We start from the raw sequence: 18,636 nt of genomic DNA, 5'->3' as shown, positions 1-18,636 counted from the left end.
GTCCTTGAAGGTAAGAGTTAGAAGTTACAGAAGAGGAAGGTAGCATCAGAAAGAGCCTGTCCTTCAGCAGTAGGCTCTTCCAATTGTTACTCATTTATGGTGAGAACTTTACTCTTAGAGTCTCTTATTAATTCTGCTGACCAAGCGTGGAAGTGGCTCAGTCTGTGGGAGATATTTGGAAGGTGCCATTCCTTTTCAGCCAGTTAAAGAAAAAAGAACATAGATATAAAATGGTACCTGATCAATTTAACCAATAATGAGAACTAGATTCCAGAGTCTGCAGCACTCTGGTGCTCCTAAGCTTGTTATTTTTTCATAAAGAGGATATAAGGTAGCTTGGGAATGTCACCAGTGAGTCTGTAATCTTATGTGAAAATATTTAGTGTGAATAGCTTGAGTAATATTGCATAGTTCATATGGTAAAATTAGTAGTGAAAAGCATAACATCTCCTGAACCATGTGATCGTGCTTCAGTGTTAATATTTAATAATGCTCTGAGATACTCTGGGTCAGATCCTGTCACAGCTTGGGTTCTTCAGGCAGCAGATGGAGTCTAATGTGCAGGATGTTTATTCAGGAGTGTCTTTGAGATCAACACCTGTGTACAAAGGGGAAGAAAGCAGGAGTGGGCAGAGAAAAGTTGAGCTGTGATGCAGGCCCAAAGACAGCCTTGGCCAGTTCACAGGGAGCTCTGAAGCTAGAATAGCCTTTCAGAGTTGTCCTGAGTTGGGTCAAAATGGCCTGACCTTTATCCCTGTGGGATGGTTTAGGAAGGCATGTAACCTTAGGCAATGTGGCTCTTGGTACCAAGATAGCTTTGTAGCTGAGGCAGTCTCTGAGGGAGGCTCCTAGCAGCTGGGCCACCAAGTCCTTCCTCAAGGAGATTCTGGATGATACATCACAGCTTGGCAACCAACCACTCTTGAAGCCCTTGTTGATTGTTCTTGGTATCACCTGGGGTCCTGGCAGCGTGGCACAGCCTCCTTCCCACCCCTGCTCCTCGGTCATTGTCTGATCTTCCACCCGTGGCAAGGGACTGACAAGAGAGTGCTTATGCCAGAAGAGGCCATGGAGGAGTTGGACCAGATGTGTAGGTCCATGGGGCCCAGTTGGGCGCATAAAACCTCTCACATAGAGCTTTGGGAATTACCAACATTTGGGGAGGCTGCCATAGCCAAAAAGTCACACGTGGGACTTTAGGACAAGATCCACCAGATTTTGAAAGTGACTCAGTGCTGAGTGTGATGTGACGAGGTTCAAGTTCTGGTGAGAGCAAGGAATGGCAGGCTGAGCTCCAGTGTGGAGGTGAGGGGTTGGGCATCTGCATGCTTCCTCCAGTGCATGAACTGGACAGGCTGGCTCTGGCTGAAGTTCCAGAAATGCCATGAACACTCTCTAGAAGTTACCAGCACCTGCCCCACTCGGAACCTGGATGTCTTTCCTCCTGGACTGAATGTTGCCCTCAACAGGATCTTTTCCCCACAACTGTGGATCTCACCGAGAAATGAAAAGGGACTTCTTGGCTGATGAAAGCTGAGCAGGCCTCAGTACTAGATTCAACACCAATTCTGTTTGCATCAGTGTTAATGGATGGAATGGATAGTAAGGGTAGGAATTTGGAATACCTTCCCAGTCTAGCCTGATTAACTACAGTGTGTGGGATGAGCAGGGAGGGGCCAAAAAAGAGGAACAGGACCACGGGCTTCAGCCAATCTGAGCCTGATTAGGAAGGTGGTCTGGTACACAAGACATGGGATTGGAGGGGCAGGGCATCGAGGACTTCCAGCAGGGTGTCTCTCCAAAATAGGGAGCACAGTGTTGGGGAATCCTGAAGTTAGCACCATTTAGTAATCAGAGGGAGCCAGTCAGCAGGCTTGAACCAAGCCTTCAGCACCGCCCAGGGCAGAGCAGACTAAGTGTCTGTTTCAGTTGAGGCTCCAGCAGGAAACACATGACACACTCCAAGGAATCATGGATATGGATTTAATGAAGGGACTATTGACTGAGGAGTGGGTAGGGTTAAGGGAACCAATCAGGGCAGTGGAGCACTCAGGAACTAGCAAGTGTGGGAAGCCTTTACTGTCCCTAGGTCTGGAGAATCAGGGACGGACTGGTATTATTGGAGCCCAGTGGAGGAGCTGGAGCAGTGGCAGCAAGTAGAGGAGTATAGCCACTGCCAAACCTTGGCCAGGCAGGGAGGGAACAGGGGGAGGGGAAGTGGAATCCATACCATGATTTCTTGCTGCTTCCTATTGGCTGGACCCACCCAGAGGCCAGAGAACACCGAAGCTGGGGGTAGGGGGATGCAATCCACAGAGGTCTGCCTCCTAGGTCAGAGAGCTCAGTGAAAAGGGCAGAAAATGCATCTTGAGGGGCAAATGGAGAGAGAATGACCCAGCACAATCTGTTACCTGAATAAGGACTCGGACTCAGGTGAACAAGCCCCACAGCCAGGGTATAAGGCCAGGTCTCGACTAACAGCTCCTGGGGCTTGGTCTGCTGGATGTCAGGACTGGTCCCCTGGACTCAGATGGGGCTTCCCTACGTGTGATGGTTAGGGGGCCTCAGCTAATAGGACTGGAATTCAACAACAAGCAAGCAAAATTTACAAAGAGGACTATGGTTGTAGCTGGTCTAACTTTGATTAGTCATGCTTCCCTTTGATGAGAGGTTTTCCTATGTGGATGGGTGTAAGCTGACTGTCACCCACTGTGACTGTTAGCTGTGACCTGTAGCCTGCATTCTCAGGAGCTCCCTTGGCAGGGCCTCTGCCTGGCCCCCACAGCAGCCCATGGTGAGCCATTGGGGCTGTAATTTAACTCTCACTCCATTATGTGACTATCTGTGGTCTCAGCATGTTGCCCTGGTGCTGTCACGGCCTGGAGACCCCATTTCTATTCTATTGTGCTTGTTCACAGATGGTAGCTGTAAAACCGGCAAAATAGGTCCCGCTGTTTAGAGCCTGTCTGGTTAATCTCAAAAGCCACATTTTAAAAAATAACACTAAATTGGTTCTCATATAAACTTTATAACTTGCACTGTGTGACTAGCGTCTTATCTTTTGACGTTTCTGAGAAAAATTGGATGAGGCTTCATTTTATGAGCGCTGGAAATGCAGAAGCATTAGCAATTGGCTCTAAAGCTCTCTCTTGTCACAACAGGATGATATATAGCCTTGGCAATGGGGAGTAGGGGGCAGTCGGGTGCACCTTGGAATACATCTTTGGACACCCCACTTGTTGAGGAGCTCCTCTTGGTATTAGGAGGATGGAATACATTGTGACATTTTATTGTCCCAACAACCTTGTGAGAATAAGTATCATCCCCAATTTATAGATGAGAAGCTGAGACTCAAAGGCATTCCTGCGAGTAAGGATTATATAGTTAGGGGCTAGTGTCAACTCTTTAAATAAGCACAGTTATTTCTAATATTTTAGGTTAAATTTAACAATTGACATAAAAGATTATTAATCATTCTCATTAGATTTAAAAAATAACTGGTAAACATATACCAATTACCTAACACAAAGCCGTGACCTAGTAGGGGATGATAGTGCTAGAATCCACTTTGATTTAAAGCATTGGATGGTGTCTACTTGAATTGTATGGATACTCCTATTGCTAAAGCTCAAAAAAATTCATGTCTTCTTGAAAACGTTATTTTCCCTGTAATACAGTTTCAAGGAAAGTTTTCTTATTTAGGAGCTACATCTATTTTAGCTACACTGACACAGGTGACAACTCTATTGAAGCTTTGTCTAGGGCAAAGGGAAGCAGTTGTGAAATACTGACATTACAGTAAAGACAGAAATGGGTAGGAATATCATCAAATCTCCTGGTTTTATATATGAGCTTTTCCTCATGTCATCAGAATGCTCTTGATATCTCAACAAGTATTTGCAAAATTTCTTCCCAAAATTAATTTCAATTTGATTTACTGAAATGTAATTGTTTTTATGATTTTGTCCACTTAATTTGATTATTGCTAAGGTCATGTCAACCTATTAGAAGGAAGAGAATCCAAGAAAACTGCAGTTTCAATTCCACACATACTACTGGACTTTTCTACAGATTCATAGATACTTTCCGTGGAAACGTCCTTTTTTGAGTGAGTAGAAAGGAGTAACAGGGTGAAATCACTAACGTGACTCTATCAGCCTTACATTTGGGAGGAATAAAAATAACCTTGTTTCAGTGAAGCATGGAATTTAATTGGCTCCCAATCTTTTCTTCTCATGCATCTGGTAGCCTGTACTACAGTAGAAAATTTTAAACTAGAAGGAGACATAATCCAATTAAATTTCCTTTTAAAAATGTCAAAGCAAATAAATCCAGGGCCCATGAACTCATACACAGCTTTGCTATTCCCACTGGGCAGCTGCTGTTTACTGGGTTTCTATCCAGTGCCATCTTTGGTTCCCATTTCAAGGGTGTATGATTTTACAGATCAGCAGCTATGTTTTTTTCACCATTGATGAACAAGTAATTTATTGGCAATTTGTTTGACATATTAAGTAGCTCTAGTGACAGCTAGCTTGGAAGATGTCATGGGGCCATCTTGCAAACAATGATTCCCAGCGATTATGGAGTCATGATCTTGCATCGTTGTTGAATTTGACTCTGCATTTCATAGTTCTTCCTTCTTCCAGAAAATGCTGTGTGGCACATGTTGTTTATGCAACAGATTAAATTGAATTTTGTTTTGAGATTTGAGCACTGTTTCTTGAGTTATCTTGAAGTCACATTGGAGACTCTGGATCTATCCACAGTTTGACAGGAAGTTGCTTTGTTCCAAGCTGTGCTATGACTTTCATAGACATTTTATTGATTTTGATAAATGTAAAATTGCATAGTGTCTTTGTTTGACTTCCTCTGGAAGCTGACTTGAAGACAAGGATTTGAGTGTAAATAGTTTTTTGGGGGAAGTGAAAGGAACACTAGTAAGGGAGTGAGGAAGTGAGAAATGGAAGAGGAGGAACTAATACAGGGGGCATATTATCAAACCAGTAACAAATGTGGTTGAGTAGAGCTCAATGCCTGTGGGAAACAAGGGACCCAGTGGCCAGTATATACTTCAGAGTTATCTTACCCAAAGTGCAAGGGAGCTGCGATATTCATCCATCAATTCCTGTCAGTCATTGTTTGAGGGCTGCTCCTGAAGTGGGGGAAAAGAATTAATTCCCAGGCACTTGTGGCATCTCACAGGGGCAGCCAAAGCGGGCCTCAAGAGGCCAAAGAAAAGCTCTCAGGCAAAGGAATACAGGTGCTGATGGTTGGAAGTCAGGCTGGTGTGTGCCAAAGTGGAAAGGGTAAGGGGATTGGGAGGGGCACTGGCAGAGCCTGCTACACGCAGGTATTTAAGTCTCCAAATGTGTGCTGTCAGGGGGCTGTTTTACAGAAATACAACCAGACTTGTCCTCATCTAGAAGGGGAGGGATTGACTGTTGTGGATGAGCTCTTCTGTTTTAAAATTACCATGCAGTTATTTCCACTTAAAACTTAAGTGCACTGCTGGGAAAACAATATGATCTGGAATTTTCTTTGAATTTTGTAGTGTAGGATGGATAAAAGGTCAATGAAGACAAAGAATATTTTGACTCGCTGCCCAGATTGTCATTAGATATTCTGTAACATTTGTGGATTTATTAGAACAATTAGGCACTGGTAGTATGGGGATTTCTCATGTCACTGCAGACCTTGTTGACCTAAAACAAATAGACAGCCAGTTATTTATCCAGCAACAGTGGGTTTTTTCAGGATCAACAAAGAATTGCAATTCAGGGTCTACAACCGTGGTGAGCCACATGCAAGTCCAAAGCAACAAGGGAGGGAGAACTCTTTTATAAAGGGGAAGAGGAACTGTTGGGAGGGCTATTGTAAACAAAGAGTCCTTTGGAGGAGACTGGGAGTTCAAAATATAGTGGTTTTTCATTGGCTGAGTTATGACAGTCTCTCATTGGCTGAGCTTCTTGTCAAAAAGAGGAAATCTTTCTTCTTCCTGTTGGGCTCTGGTATTGATGTAGGGCATGAGGGCTCCCCCTTCTGGCCTCTCAACTCCTTTTTTTTTTTTTTTTTTTTTGCTGAGGAAGATTAACCCTGAGCTAACATCTGTGCCGGTCTTCCTCCACTTTACATGTGGGTTGCTGCCACTGCATGACTGACAAGTGGTGTAGGTTCCTGTCTGAGATCTGAACCTACGAACCTGGTCCGCCAAAGTGGAGCATGCCAAACTTAACCACTACACCACAGAGCTGGCCCCCCAACTCCATTTTAAATGAGGTTTCTGTTTATTAATTTTCACAACTTCTTTATTTTACAACGAGTTCGGCTATGTGATTCCTTTAGTTGGACCAATTATGGGCACAATTATGAAGAAGATACCTTTTCCCTCTACTTTATTGATGCCCCCCTCTGAGTTTCTAATAACTTATCTCCTGCTTTCTACCCTCCTTTGGATCTCAATTTGATCCTGGTTAGTCCATTTAAGCTAGTACCTGTGAAACTCTCCCTAAAATTGAGGGTTGGCTATGATTCTGGTACTGATCCCAATGTGCTGGTATTTTCCCCACACCAAGCAATTCTCTGACACCAGCTGAGTGTCCTACAATTCAGTTCAATTCTGACAATGTCTACCCAGAGATAGCCTCAGATACACAGGTTAAGGGCTCAATCCCACAAGATTGCCCCCCTCCTTCAGATGGCCTTCACATGTCCAATTGTCATCTGTGCTTCTGACCAACCAGCTGTAGATTGGAGGTTCCCACAACCCCTTCCTTGAGTTTGATTAATTTGCTAGAGCGGCTCACAGAACTCAGAAACATTTAACTTACTAGATTGGTGGTTTATTATAAACGGATATAAATTAGGAATAGCCAGATGGAAGAGATGCATAGGGCAAGGTGGGGAAAGGGCGCGGAGCTACCATGCCCTCTCCAGGTGCACCTCTCTCCCAAAATCTCCAGGTGTTCACTAGCCTGGAAGCTCTTTGAAGCCAGTCCTTTTGGATTTTTATGGAGGCTTCATTACATAGGCATGACTGATTCAATCATTGGCCGTTGGCGATTATACTCAATCTTCAGCCCCTCTCTCCTCCCTTGGGGTGGGAGGACTGACTGTTCCAACCCTTTAATGATGTGGTTGGCTCCACTGGCAACCAACCCCCATATTTAGGTGCTTTCCAAAAATGTCTCATTAACAGAACAAAAGACACCCTTATGGCTCTCATCGCTTATGAAATTGCAAGGGTTTTAGGAGCTGTGTGCCAGAAATGGGGATGAAGACCAAATATGTATTTTCTGTTATAAATCACAATATCATATTGGTAATATATGAATCTTAGGTTCCTCAGTCACTGCAGATATCCCTGTGGCATTTATCAGGTACTTGGGCAGGAAAAAACCACTCCTACCTGGAACCTAGAGAATAATGACAAAGGGAAATAAAATCGAGGGAAGGGGTATTGATTCTAGAGAGTTGTTAAAATTAATAAATAGAAACCTCATTTAAAATGGAGTGAGGAGGCCAGAAGGGGGAGCTCTCATGCCTACATCAATAGCAGAGCTCTACAGGAAAAAGAAAGACCTCCTCTTCTTGACAAGAAGCTTGGCCAATGAGAGACTGTCACAACTCAGCCAATGAAAAGCCGCTACACTTGGAACTCCCAGTCTCCTGCAGTGGATTCTTTGTTTACAGTTGCCCTCTATAAGAGTTTCTCCTTGCCTTGTTGCTCTGGACTTGCCCGTGGCTCACCAGGGTTGTAGACCCTGAATTGCAATCCTTTGATGATCCTGAATAAACCCATTCTTGCTCGAGAAATAACTGGCCGTCTATTTGTTTAAGGTCAACAGAGCCTAGCGGGGCTGGAGCAGGCAGGAAAGCATTGTGTGAGCCATGGGATTTAAAGTGATCAGGATTTTAAGAAATGGACTATTATTATCTTTTCATCTTAATTATCCTTAATTTCAAATCTCAACGTATTTACTTGAGTTTCATTTTGTCCAAGTCTGGCTTGTTGCTAATAAATTTAATTCTCATCTCTAAATTCTTGAATTGTCATTATTCCAGTGTAAGTTCTTCTATTTTGTTAAGGAACAAAAATTCAACCAAGTAAATGTGGAGATCTAATTGGCTTCATTAAGTGATTCATGCATCTGGCAGCATTCTATCTAGCAAGTAGAGAGATACTCTGAGGAGTTGTACAAAATAGAAGGTATTTATAGGCAGAAACTGGACAGAACAAGAAAGTTATTAAAGCAAAAGAAAAGAGGATTGTTTCAGGCCAGGTCATCTTCTTTTGGGAGAAGGGAAGGGCAGGGGTCTTATCACGCAGATTACCTCACTAGTGCTAATCAGGAAATTTCAGATTGACTGTTTAAAGGTCACATTCCTGGGAAAAGTTGAATTTGCAATTGTCTTGGTTTGCCGTCATGGGGCAAATGACTCCATTTTGGGGCCTATTATTTCTTTTTAAAAAATTTCCTCCTCTTTTATTGTTAGGATTTAAATAATAATTTCTTGCTTAAAAAAACCTCCAAATTGTGGCTGCCTAGTAAGATATGAGAAAGGAACTTCTAGTACCCTCCCATTTCATAAGAGAATCCATTCCCCAAATTATTTCATCGTAATGATGTGAGTTGCATAATGTATTTTATTCTTTTTGTATTGAAAGCTTAAATTAAAAAAAATAGGGAATAGTGATTTTGAATGCAAATATTTGTACTATATTCCTCTATAACACAATCAAATTTGAAAATACCACTTAAGAGCAAAAATTGCTTTAAGTTTTGTAATGAAATTTCTGAGGACATGTTGAACAGAATGATTATTGATCTCAGCCTTCATTGATTAAAATATGTAATTTTATACGCGCAAAGACACACATACACACACCCCCCCTCACACAATGATTTACCGCTTTTTGGCGTAGGAAGGACATTTCACTAAGTTCCATGTGGTATGAATTACACAAAACACACCCTAGGAGTTGATTTAGCCATCATCTCTGGATGGTTATTTCCTTCTTCACATAGCCAGTTGGTGGTTTGGGATCACCTACCAACAGGAGGCATTCTTGGGAGAGAAGAGTACTATCACCTCAAGAACCACATTGTTTTCTACTTAACTTTTCTTGTTAAAAAATGATAGGACCAAATGTAGCCATGTAGGATGAGAGCCAGCTGCTTCTGAATAGGTCCACTCCTCTGCTGGGTTTTGGAGGGTAGCCCAGCAGATGAGCAGAGCTGCGGAGCCCCACTGCTGGGGTTATGGTCCAGGCTCCTCCACTTCTTGACAGTTGGACTTTAGACAAGCTACTTAACCCTTCTATGCCTCAGTTTCCTTTTCTGTAAGTAAATATCATAATAATACCTACCTCTTAGGGCTTTCTACAATGGTTAAATAACTTAATACATGGAAAACACTTAAAAGAGTACCTTTCATATAGTAAATATTCAATAAACTTATTATTATGGTTATTATTACTATTATGACTGGGTAATTATAAGATTCCTGTAAACCTATTAAAGTCTACAACCAGTTTATAATTACCATGAATCATCTCTTAAGTTAAGGCTTTACAGCTTAGTTAGTGATGCTAGTACTTGGTGCTCTTCTGATTCTGATTGTGCATCAAGGTTATCAGTTACCATAGTTTTACATATCACCCATATTCCAGTGACTTCCACGTCTTTCCACAGTTCTGGACTCTTAACTCTGTGCTATACAGAACCCTATTTCCAAGTGTTTACCAGAATTTTACTTTGATGTCCCATGGGCACCTCAAATAAAAATGTCCAAAACTGAACTTAGTTTCTCTCTCTGATCCTTATTTCCCTACTAAAAAAAAATGTTTAAAACTCCTCTTTTTCCTTCTTTCCTTCTTTTTCTTGTAACATTGCTCTGGGTCGAATATTGTCCCCACTAAAATTCATGTCTACCAGGAGCCTGAGAATGTGAATTTATTTAGAAATAGGGTCTTTGCAGATGTAATTAAAACATCTGCTAAAAGTTAAAATGAGGTCATACTGGGTTAGGGTGGGCCTTAAATCCAGTAACTGGTGTGGTTACAAGAAGGCCATGTGAAGACAGAGAGATACACACAGAGAACAAGACAGAGGCAGAGATTAGAGTGATGTGTCTACAAGCCAAGGAACTCCAAGGATTGCCATCAACCACCAGAAGCGGGGAGAGGGGCATGGAACAGATTCTCCCTCAGAGCCTCCAGAAAGAACCAATCCTGCCAACACCTGGCTTTTGGACTTCTGGCCTGGACAGTGACAGAATAAACTTCTGTTGCTTTCAGCCTCTCAATTTGTGGTAATTTATTATGGCAGCCCTAGGAAATTATACAGATGTCGTTAACTATTACTGAATTTAGAAGTCTTAGAACCATCCTTACCTGTATTAGTTTATAAGGACACCAGTCATATTGGATTAGGGGTCCACCCTACTCCAGTGTGACCTCATCTTATCTGTAACGACCCTCTTTCCAAATAAGGCCATACTCTGAGGTCCCAGGGATTAGGACTTTAACATATCTGTTTTGAGGGGACACAATTCAACCCATAACACTACCCCTTTCTTTTATCACCACTTCAGATCAGTCTCCTTCCAGGTATTGTATATTCTACTGCAGCAAAATCTTTCAGCTGTAGCTCTTGTCCCCCCCCCAGCTTCAGCTGTCCTGGTTATGGCACAGTCATCTCTCCCCAGGATTATTGCAGTAACCTCCAAAGGGATTTCCCCCCTTCATTTCATTCTTCATACATCCACTGAGTTATCTTATTAATTTCTAATCAGATTTCTCTGGCTGATACCCACTAATGACTTTCCCTAACCACAGCATAAGGTATAAACTAGCACAGAAGGCCCCAAGTTTGGCCCCATCTTCTCCTTCCAACTGCCTCTCTTGCTGCTTCATACTGTATGCCCCAGACTACACTAGGCTGCTCACCCTTTCTTGAAAATAGCTTTTCAGATCTGCAGGCCTTTGCTTATGCTGTTTGCTTTGCCTGGAATACCCTTCATCACTTTAATCCCCTGCCGAACTAACTGTTCCTCATCCTGTAAGGCTCAGCTGAAACATGGCTTACTCAGGTTGCTTCCACAATCCCATCACATAGAATTATTGAGCCCTTGCCTGTGTTTCTGTGACACCTTGTGACTCTGGCTACTAATGTAACACTAGGAAAGATATAGCACCTCTTATACAAAACAATGAACCTTGACGATGGCATTATAAGCAGCCACAGTTATGGACTTTTTCCTCCCTGTTGATATTAATATTAACTGACCATTGCAGCATAAATAAGTGTGTGTGCATGTGTGTGCATATAGATTTATATATACAAGATTTTTTGAAATCTCTGACCTGTGTTTATCACTTATACAATTAAGTTTTGTTGCAACCCTCCTCATCAAGATAATTCTTAAACCTCTCTAGAGTGAAGGTGTTTATTTTCTGAAATTAGCAAATATCTACACACACACATATGTGTCATATATATCATATTTACAAAATAAATGTGTGTGTATTTATTTATACATACATATGTATAAAGTGGCTTATCCCCAAGAACATAATATAAGTGATCCAGTGCTCTTTTCATTGTTAAGATTGAAGAAATGGTAACCAAGCAGCCAGTATAAGTAGCAGTTTGCATTTTAAAAATTGACTTCTTAATAAAGTATAGTACAGTACAAGCAACCCCCAAATTTCAGTGGTTCACAACAACAGATATTTATTTTATCTGTGGGGCTGTAGGTCATCTGGGCTTGGCTCCAGCTGGCCTTGCTCTCCCTCTGTCATTCTGGGACCAGCAGCATCTTGGGCCATGCCAAATCATGCCAGCACATTTGGGCCTCTGTTCGTGGTGCATCTGCTAACATTACGTAGGCTAAAACCAGTCATGTGGCTGAGCCCATATCAAAGGGACAGGAAAACTGACTCCATAGGAGCTTCTGCAAAGTCACATGGCAAACAGCATGGGTGTGTAATTCTAATACAGAGACCTATGAAGAATGGAGCACAGGCATCCAATCTACCACAAAGTCCTTATGATCCGAAAGTGGATGGTAGAAATGTCTGCTTTGAAAATAAACTATTTACCAAGAGCTTATATAACGACAAGAAACAATTTGATACTGCATTTACAAAACTGCACTTTGAAATGCGGTTCTAATTATATCCATCTTTGTTTTCTTCCTAGAGATGTGAAGATGAGTGGCTCGGGATGCCATCACCTATTCCTGTAAAATACATTAACTATGTAAAACTTTTAAAGGAGGTATTTGGCTTAGAGGACGAGTAACCATGCCAGCTTGGGTCAGCTCCCTTTGATTCCTGCTCTAATTTTGCCAAGTTTATTTCAGTGGATATAATTTCATTAAAAACAGAAAAGAAACAAGGCTCATGTTGAATTGAAATCCACAGACCACAATTTATCTCCTTTTGTCATTTTAGTTTTTCAGAACATCATATCATATTGCTGATATACCAGCACTATTAAAAATACCATTTAAAGAAACATCGAACATTTTTATTATATGTATGATTTATTAATACCAGGGAATCTCATGTTAATTTTCTGTCCAACATAATTTGATTCCTTATGACACAAAAAGAAAATGACTTTTGACAACTATACATGACAATATAAAATTAAATTATATCAGAGCGTAAGTTGTGATTCTATTAAATGTTTTTTTCAAATTTTTTGACACATCTTTGTTACTTATGTGGTTAAACTTTGTAGCAACTCACCTTATCAGAATAATCCTTAAGCCTCTCTAGAGTGAAGGTATATATTTTCTGAAATTAGCAAATCTATGAGAGGAAAAGGACCCCCCACCCGCAACACACACACAAATTTGAGGGAGAAATTGAAACATATGCAATGTTTATATTTTTAATGCCCTTTTTATACCTAAAGTTAGCTTGTTAACTTAGGAATATGTGCATATGTATATAATTATAGTATGACCAAAAATGTATTATGTCTAAAATATTTAGGGATGCAAATGCTGAAGATTTTGTGAGATCTTTTTTGGTTCATTCTCCACACACACATACCACCCACCCCAGAGTTTTAAATATTCTAAGACTACAACATGTTTCCCTCCTGCATTTCTCTAGTTCTATTTTTATTTTTCTTCTAGGCCTATACATTATGAGTCTCAGCAGAACTTTTGTCATGTAGTATATATTTGATTAAAACTCAACCATGGACCCCTGGGAATTCAGTGTGAGAAGTTTGTCCCAATCTACCCCATTCTTCAGTGTTGAATGCTGTGTATCGTAAATCCGGTTGCCTGGTGTTCTCAGGGACAATGGAAGCCTATGGAGAAGGGACTTTGACATTTACCTTTCGGGGACTGCTCTGAGGAGAACTGATGACATCTCATGGGCCCTTTCTATCTCATTATTCTTTCACTCCACATCTGAGGCATCTTGCCTAGAAATGAGCCGGCTTCTTGGCACTCAGATGTACCACTTTGCTCGACAACAATGGCTTTTTCACTTTTTAAAATTGAAGTTAATCAATAAACTATTTCTATATATAAACCTAGGATAATTTTACATGTGCCATTGTTAGAGTAGACCCCATAGGACTTCCCAATAAACTGAAATACTCAATTTATATACTAGAGCCATTTACCCATAAAATCTATTTTTGACTACTTGATTTTTGTCCCAGGTTTTTTTTTAAAAGACAACTGACAGTGCCAAGCCATTTTGTCACTTTAAGATTTTCCATTCCCCTGAGAGCAAGCTTTTAGAGGGATGACACTTTCCTGGAACTTTTCAGGCTGACACATTTGTCACTTACCTATTCAACTCTTCAGTCAGTTGTCTTTTCTTCAAGATTTTAAATATATAGATAATTCAGCCCTCATACAGGCTTGCAATAGAGTTCATTTGAGAAGTGGGAGGAGAAAAGGAAAGGAAGCAAACCAATGATGTGCTCCAGAGTTTGTAGGATGACAACTGCTCGTTCTATTGCATAGATGTGTGTCACTGCCCTGGTTATTCGCAGTTCAAGCCCATAATTAGCAATTAAATGGCCATTATAGGAATCATGCCGATAAACATGATACATTGCAGCCATACAGACACTTTAAATAATTATTTTTATAACTAAGCCATATACTGAAGGAGATTTATAATTTAGAGATAATATCCCCATTAGTAAATTTTATGACCCAATAAACAGCTCCCACTAGTTAATAAATGCCAAAGCCATAAAAACAAAGACTATTAATGTAATAGAATTTTTGTACCTCCCTCTTTTGCTGGTGGTCTCAAGGCACTGAAGGGAAATGCTATCTTAGGAAAAACATTTATTCTCGTTATGTAAATATCAATGAATTGTCTTACAGTCCATCTGGAAGTCTCCCAGCCCCACCCCCTTGGTCCCAGGTGGTCCCGAAATGCTGATGCGTTCTGCTTAGGTTTCAAACAGTAGATAACTCTGGTTTTTAGCAGAAACAAACCCTGTGACTCAAATCTTTCAGGGAGGTAGAGAAGACAGCTGGAATTTCTGCTGCTTCTCTTCCCTCTGAAAAAGAGAAGTCTCAACTATTGCTATTATTCCAGAGTAATAAGTTTTAGAAGTTTCACAACTTTTGCATATAGTTATATTTTTAGCTGCTAACATTTTCTCATTTTGATGGAAAAGCAAGTGCCGCCTGTGGATGTCTGGGTGAGCTGAAGGTTAATATAGGCAAACCTTTTGTGCTGAGAACGAATTGTTTTTTGGTATTCCTGGAATCGTGGGAATGATTGATAAAGTCATTTGAAAACCCGAATCAAATCCTGTCTTTTCATAAATTGATTAAAAGCTGCTAAGTTTACATTACATGGTTTCCTGAGTCATCGTTGTAAAGTATGGATGTTGTCAGCAGATGACTAATTTATGGTGTTTATTTGCTTTTTCCCCCTTTTGAAAACCTAGCCATTTGGACCTATTTGAAAAGTAGTGGTCAATCTATCTGTTGTCTTTAGTGCTTACTAAAATAGTTAAAATTTTAGACAATAGAGAGGAGATGAAGAGTACTGTAACTCTCAAGTATTATGATGGGTTAAACATTTTGCTTATTTTATTCTATGTATTGCCTCTGATCCAATTAATGTAAAATGTACCATTCTTGGTCTTTTTTTGTGTGCTATGCTATTGGAAGTTTGATTGTTCAGGGTTGTAGAGCATCCAGGCTTTATAGACACTTCAGTCATGAGTTTAGGATATTTAAATTGCCTTTCCTTCTTTCAAATAGCAGGGAATTATTGATGAGCAAAATGAAATCTCTCCAAATTAAAAAAATAAATAAAACAAAACTCTTGCCCTTCCAACTTGGATTTATTTACCTTAATTTGAGTGAGGACTGCTTCGTAGTCTTTTCCACTTATTCCTCATTTCCCCATCCCCTTCTTCCACGTGTTATGATTTTGCTATAAGTTCAGCAGTTGGAGTTTTCAATAATAGCTTAATGAAATAGTAGGCGTTTCCACAAAATATTTAAGTTTAATAATGCAGAAATTATTGAATAATGAATTGTCATGTTCCCAATTATATGTATATTCTTTTTAGTTAAGAATACAGATTCCTGAATTTTGAATATCCTTCAGAATTGGTCTAAATGACCTTTCAGACAAACACCTTCCAAATGATATTAAACGTATACTCAGGTGATGGGTCTCTGCCCTAATATTTGTTTGGGCAAAGTTTGAATTGCTTCAAGTTGAAGGGAGGTTAAGACCTTTTCAAAATTGAGTCTTTTCAAGTTGATTGGACATCTTCAGACACACAGTGCTTTTCAATTCCCAGGAGAATGTAATGTGTAAAAATGGAAAACCCACTGAGGCAAGATCAATGAAGCTATTTAGCAAATAAACCTGGAGTGATAATGGAGCAAACATCATTATTACAAATGGTAGCACTGACTGTGCAATTACTTTAAGAGAAATTGTCATTCACCCCCACTCACCTTCTTCTACCAGGTTATATGTCGGTTTAAATAAACATTTTCATTCAGGGTTAATTAAATTCCCCCAAACTAAGAGTTCTGAGACTAGAACGTGCATCTTCTTTGCATTTGTTCCTGGTCCCAAGTAAAATTCCTTCCAAGGGGGCTTTCGAGCCCATTATATGTCTGGTGCGTGGCACAGGAACCCAAGGGTCAGTACTGCTGCTCAGAAGCCTACTTGTAATGGCTGAAAAATGTGGCCAATGAAAAACTCCACAGTGGCTCTGCAAGTAGAGAATTAATGACTGGCTGGAATCAGTAGGAGCCTTTACTTCTAAATACTCGTTAGTTTAAGCAGTGAGGCCTGATGCTATGCAAGTTAGAAAAGGGAAAAAGGGACCGCCCCTCCCCATTGTCTATTTTTCACAGAATATGCACATTTAACTCAAAGTGGTGAATGGTTCAAATACATCAAACCAACTATTCATCAATCTCCCAGCTTTCCGAGCACGGCTTTGCATCTGTGTAAAGCCAACAATAGAGGAAATGCTTGTTATGACCCCACTATAATATTAAAATCCAGAGGGGCTGATAGCTTGGTAAAAAACACGAAATGTGTTCTCCTTTAGAAATAGTTCCACCAAAGTCATCTTTGTGTTTCCTTTTTCCTACTTTGCCTATACAAGAACATCTGACTGAAATAGGAACTTGAGAAAATGACTTTTGCCTGCTTTTTTCTCCCTCGCTACCATTGCTCTTCATTATTGCTGTGAGGCCGCTCACTGAATACAGGAGCTGAAAAGCCGTTTCCAACTGCTGCATATATCCCCAGTTTTAACTATGACTGGAGCACGGAGAGCAAGAAGGGAAGTGGCAAGAGATGACAATTGCAGAGGGGAGTCGGGACAAGAATAGGGACAACCTTGTGTGTGTAACTCATGTTAAAGAGTTTGAGTTTCGTCCCAAGGGCGTGAGAAGTTACTGAAAGATTTTAATCTGGAGAATAAGAAGATCATTCTCCAGATTAAAAAATCTCTGGCTGCTTTGTGCATGTGAACTACAAGAGTAAGTTTGGTAGTGAGAGGACTGACTGGGAGGCTGTTGCCAGAGAAGTGATGGGTGGTTTGGATTAATGTAATGTCAATGAGGTTGTGAGGTTGCACATTTAGGATGTTGGAGATGAGGAAGAAGAAGAAATCAAAATTAGGATTGAGTCATTTTGACAGATGAGTAAATGTGGTATTGTTCATTGTGCCAGGATACACCAGAGAAGAATCAGGTTTGAGGGGGAATATGAAGAATTCTGCTTTGAGCATGCTAAATTAGGGTGCCTGTGGAACAGGTAAGTGGAGATATGGTAGGGAAGGAAACTTTTTCTCTACCCTTCTAGATTCTTTGGCTGGTCTAATAGTCAAATTAACATAAAACAGATTAACAGGAGAAAAAAAAGTTTAATTGTGTATGTACAGGGCCCCACAAAGACAATGAGCCCCAAGGACAAATTGAGCAATTGAAGCTTATATGCCATCCTGAGCTAAGGAATGGGATAGGAGCCTGGGGTGCCAAAGGGGAGGAGGGCAATTCACAGGACGTAAGAAGGACAGATGTTGGGTAATTGAACATTTGTCCTGCCATACAGATAGATCATTCAAATAAAATTATCTCTGGTAATAGCTCGCTCTCTGAGCCAGGCCCGCTATCTAAATTCTTTTGGCAGTTAAGGGAGAGTTAAAAGTTTTCCTTGAATCTGCTGGGTCTTGATTGCTCTTCAGTTCAAAGTAATCCACATGCCAAAGTGGCACACTTGGAGGAGGCTCATTCTAAACCCCTCCAATGTTGAAAAGGCAACTGGATTAACAGATCTGAATCTCAGCAGAATGACCTGGGCTGGAGATGCATATTTGTGAGTCATCAGAGTATGGATGGGTAAGTGTGAGCTTAGGTAAATTGCCCAGAGGGAGTATGTTGTCTGAGAACCATAGTCCCTGGCATATTAACTAACTGTAATAATTTTTTGAAACAGCTTTTTATTGATATACAATGCACTGCACATATTAAAGTGTACAATTTGATAAGTTGACATATATATACATCTGTGAAACATTACCCCAATCAACATAATGAGAATATTCCCCCCAAATTTCCTCATGGTCCTTTGAAATCCCTCCCTTTCACACGTCCCTGTTGAAGGAGAGGAAAAACCATTTTCCCTCTATCCTTCTGAGTTCTTGGCTGAGACCCCTTGTAATAAAAGACAGATTAACAAGAGAAAAACAAACAGAAGTTTTAAAGTATGTATACCTCGTATATACATGGGAGATACCCAGAAAAAATGAGTAACTCTCCAAGGTGACCTAAGTCACCACCTTAAGTAACATCTTCAGCTAAAGACAAAGGAAAGAAAGGTGTATGGGGCGGGGGAGGGGAACAGTTATGGAAGGTGACCAGGAAAAGCAACATAAGCTAGAGTAAGGTTCGTTATGCAGATTTGTCTGTTCCTTCTCCATTGATAAGATTGTCTTGTGATTTAGTCATCCTTCTCTTCCCGGTACAGAGAGGGAGACACCCTTACAAATGGAGATTTCCCTTATAGAATGTGAATGTCCCTTACAAAAAGGTAACTTCTACTCTTTGTCTGCTGTGTTCACCTGTGTCTGCTGTTTCTCAAAATAATCA

General features: G+C 40.6%; 1 protein-coding gene across 1 annotated transcript in view; it reads left to right on the top strand.

Annotated features, from left to right (window-relative positions):
• Positions 1 to 15,349, top strand: part of EFHC2 (EF-hand domain containing 2) — a 178,472-nt gene extending 163,123 nt beyond the window's left edge. The window contains exon 15 of the mRNA XM_005614086.4: positions 12,207 to 15,349. Within this exon, the coding sequence (XP_005614143.3) occupies positions 12,207 to 12,308 (102 nt within the window). The 3' untranslated portion in view covers positions 12,309 to 15,349. The remainder of the gene's footprint in view (positions 1 to 12,206) is intronic.
• Positions 15,350 to 18,636: the final 3,287 nt, after the last annotated feature.

The sequence above is a fragment of the Equus caballus genome, chromosome X (genome assembly GCF_041296265.1).
Source record: "Equus caballus isolate H_3958 breed thoroughbred chromosome X, TB-T2T, whole genome shotgun sequence".
Taxonomy (NCBI): domain Eukaryota; kingdom Metazoa; phylum Chordata; class Mammalia; order Perissodactyla; family Equidae; genus Equus; species Equus caballus.
This window is presented reverse-complemented; position numbering and strand designations above follow the sequence as displayed.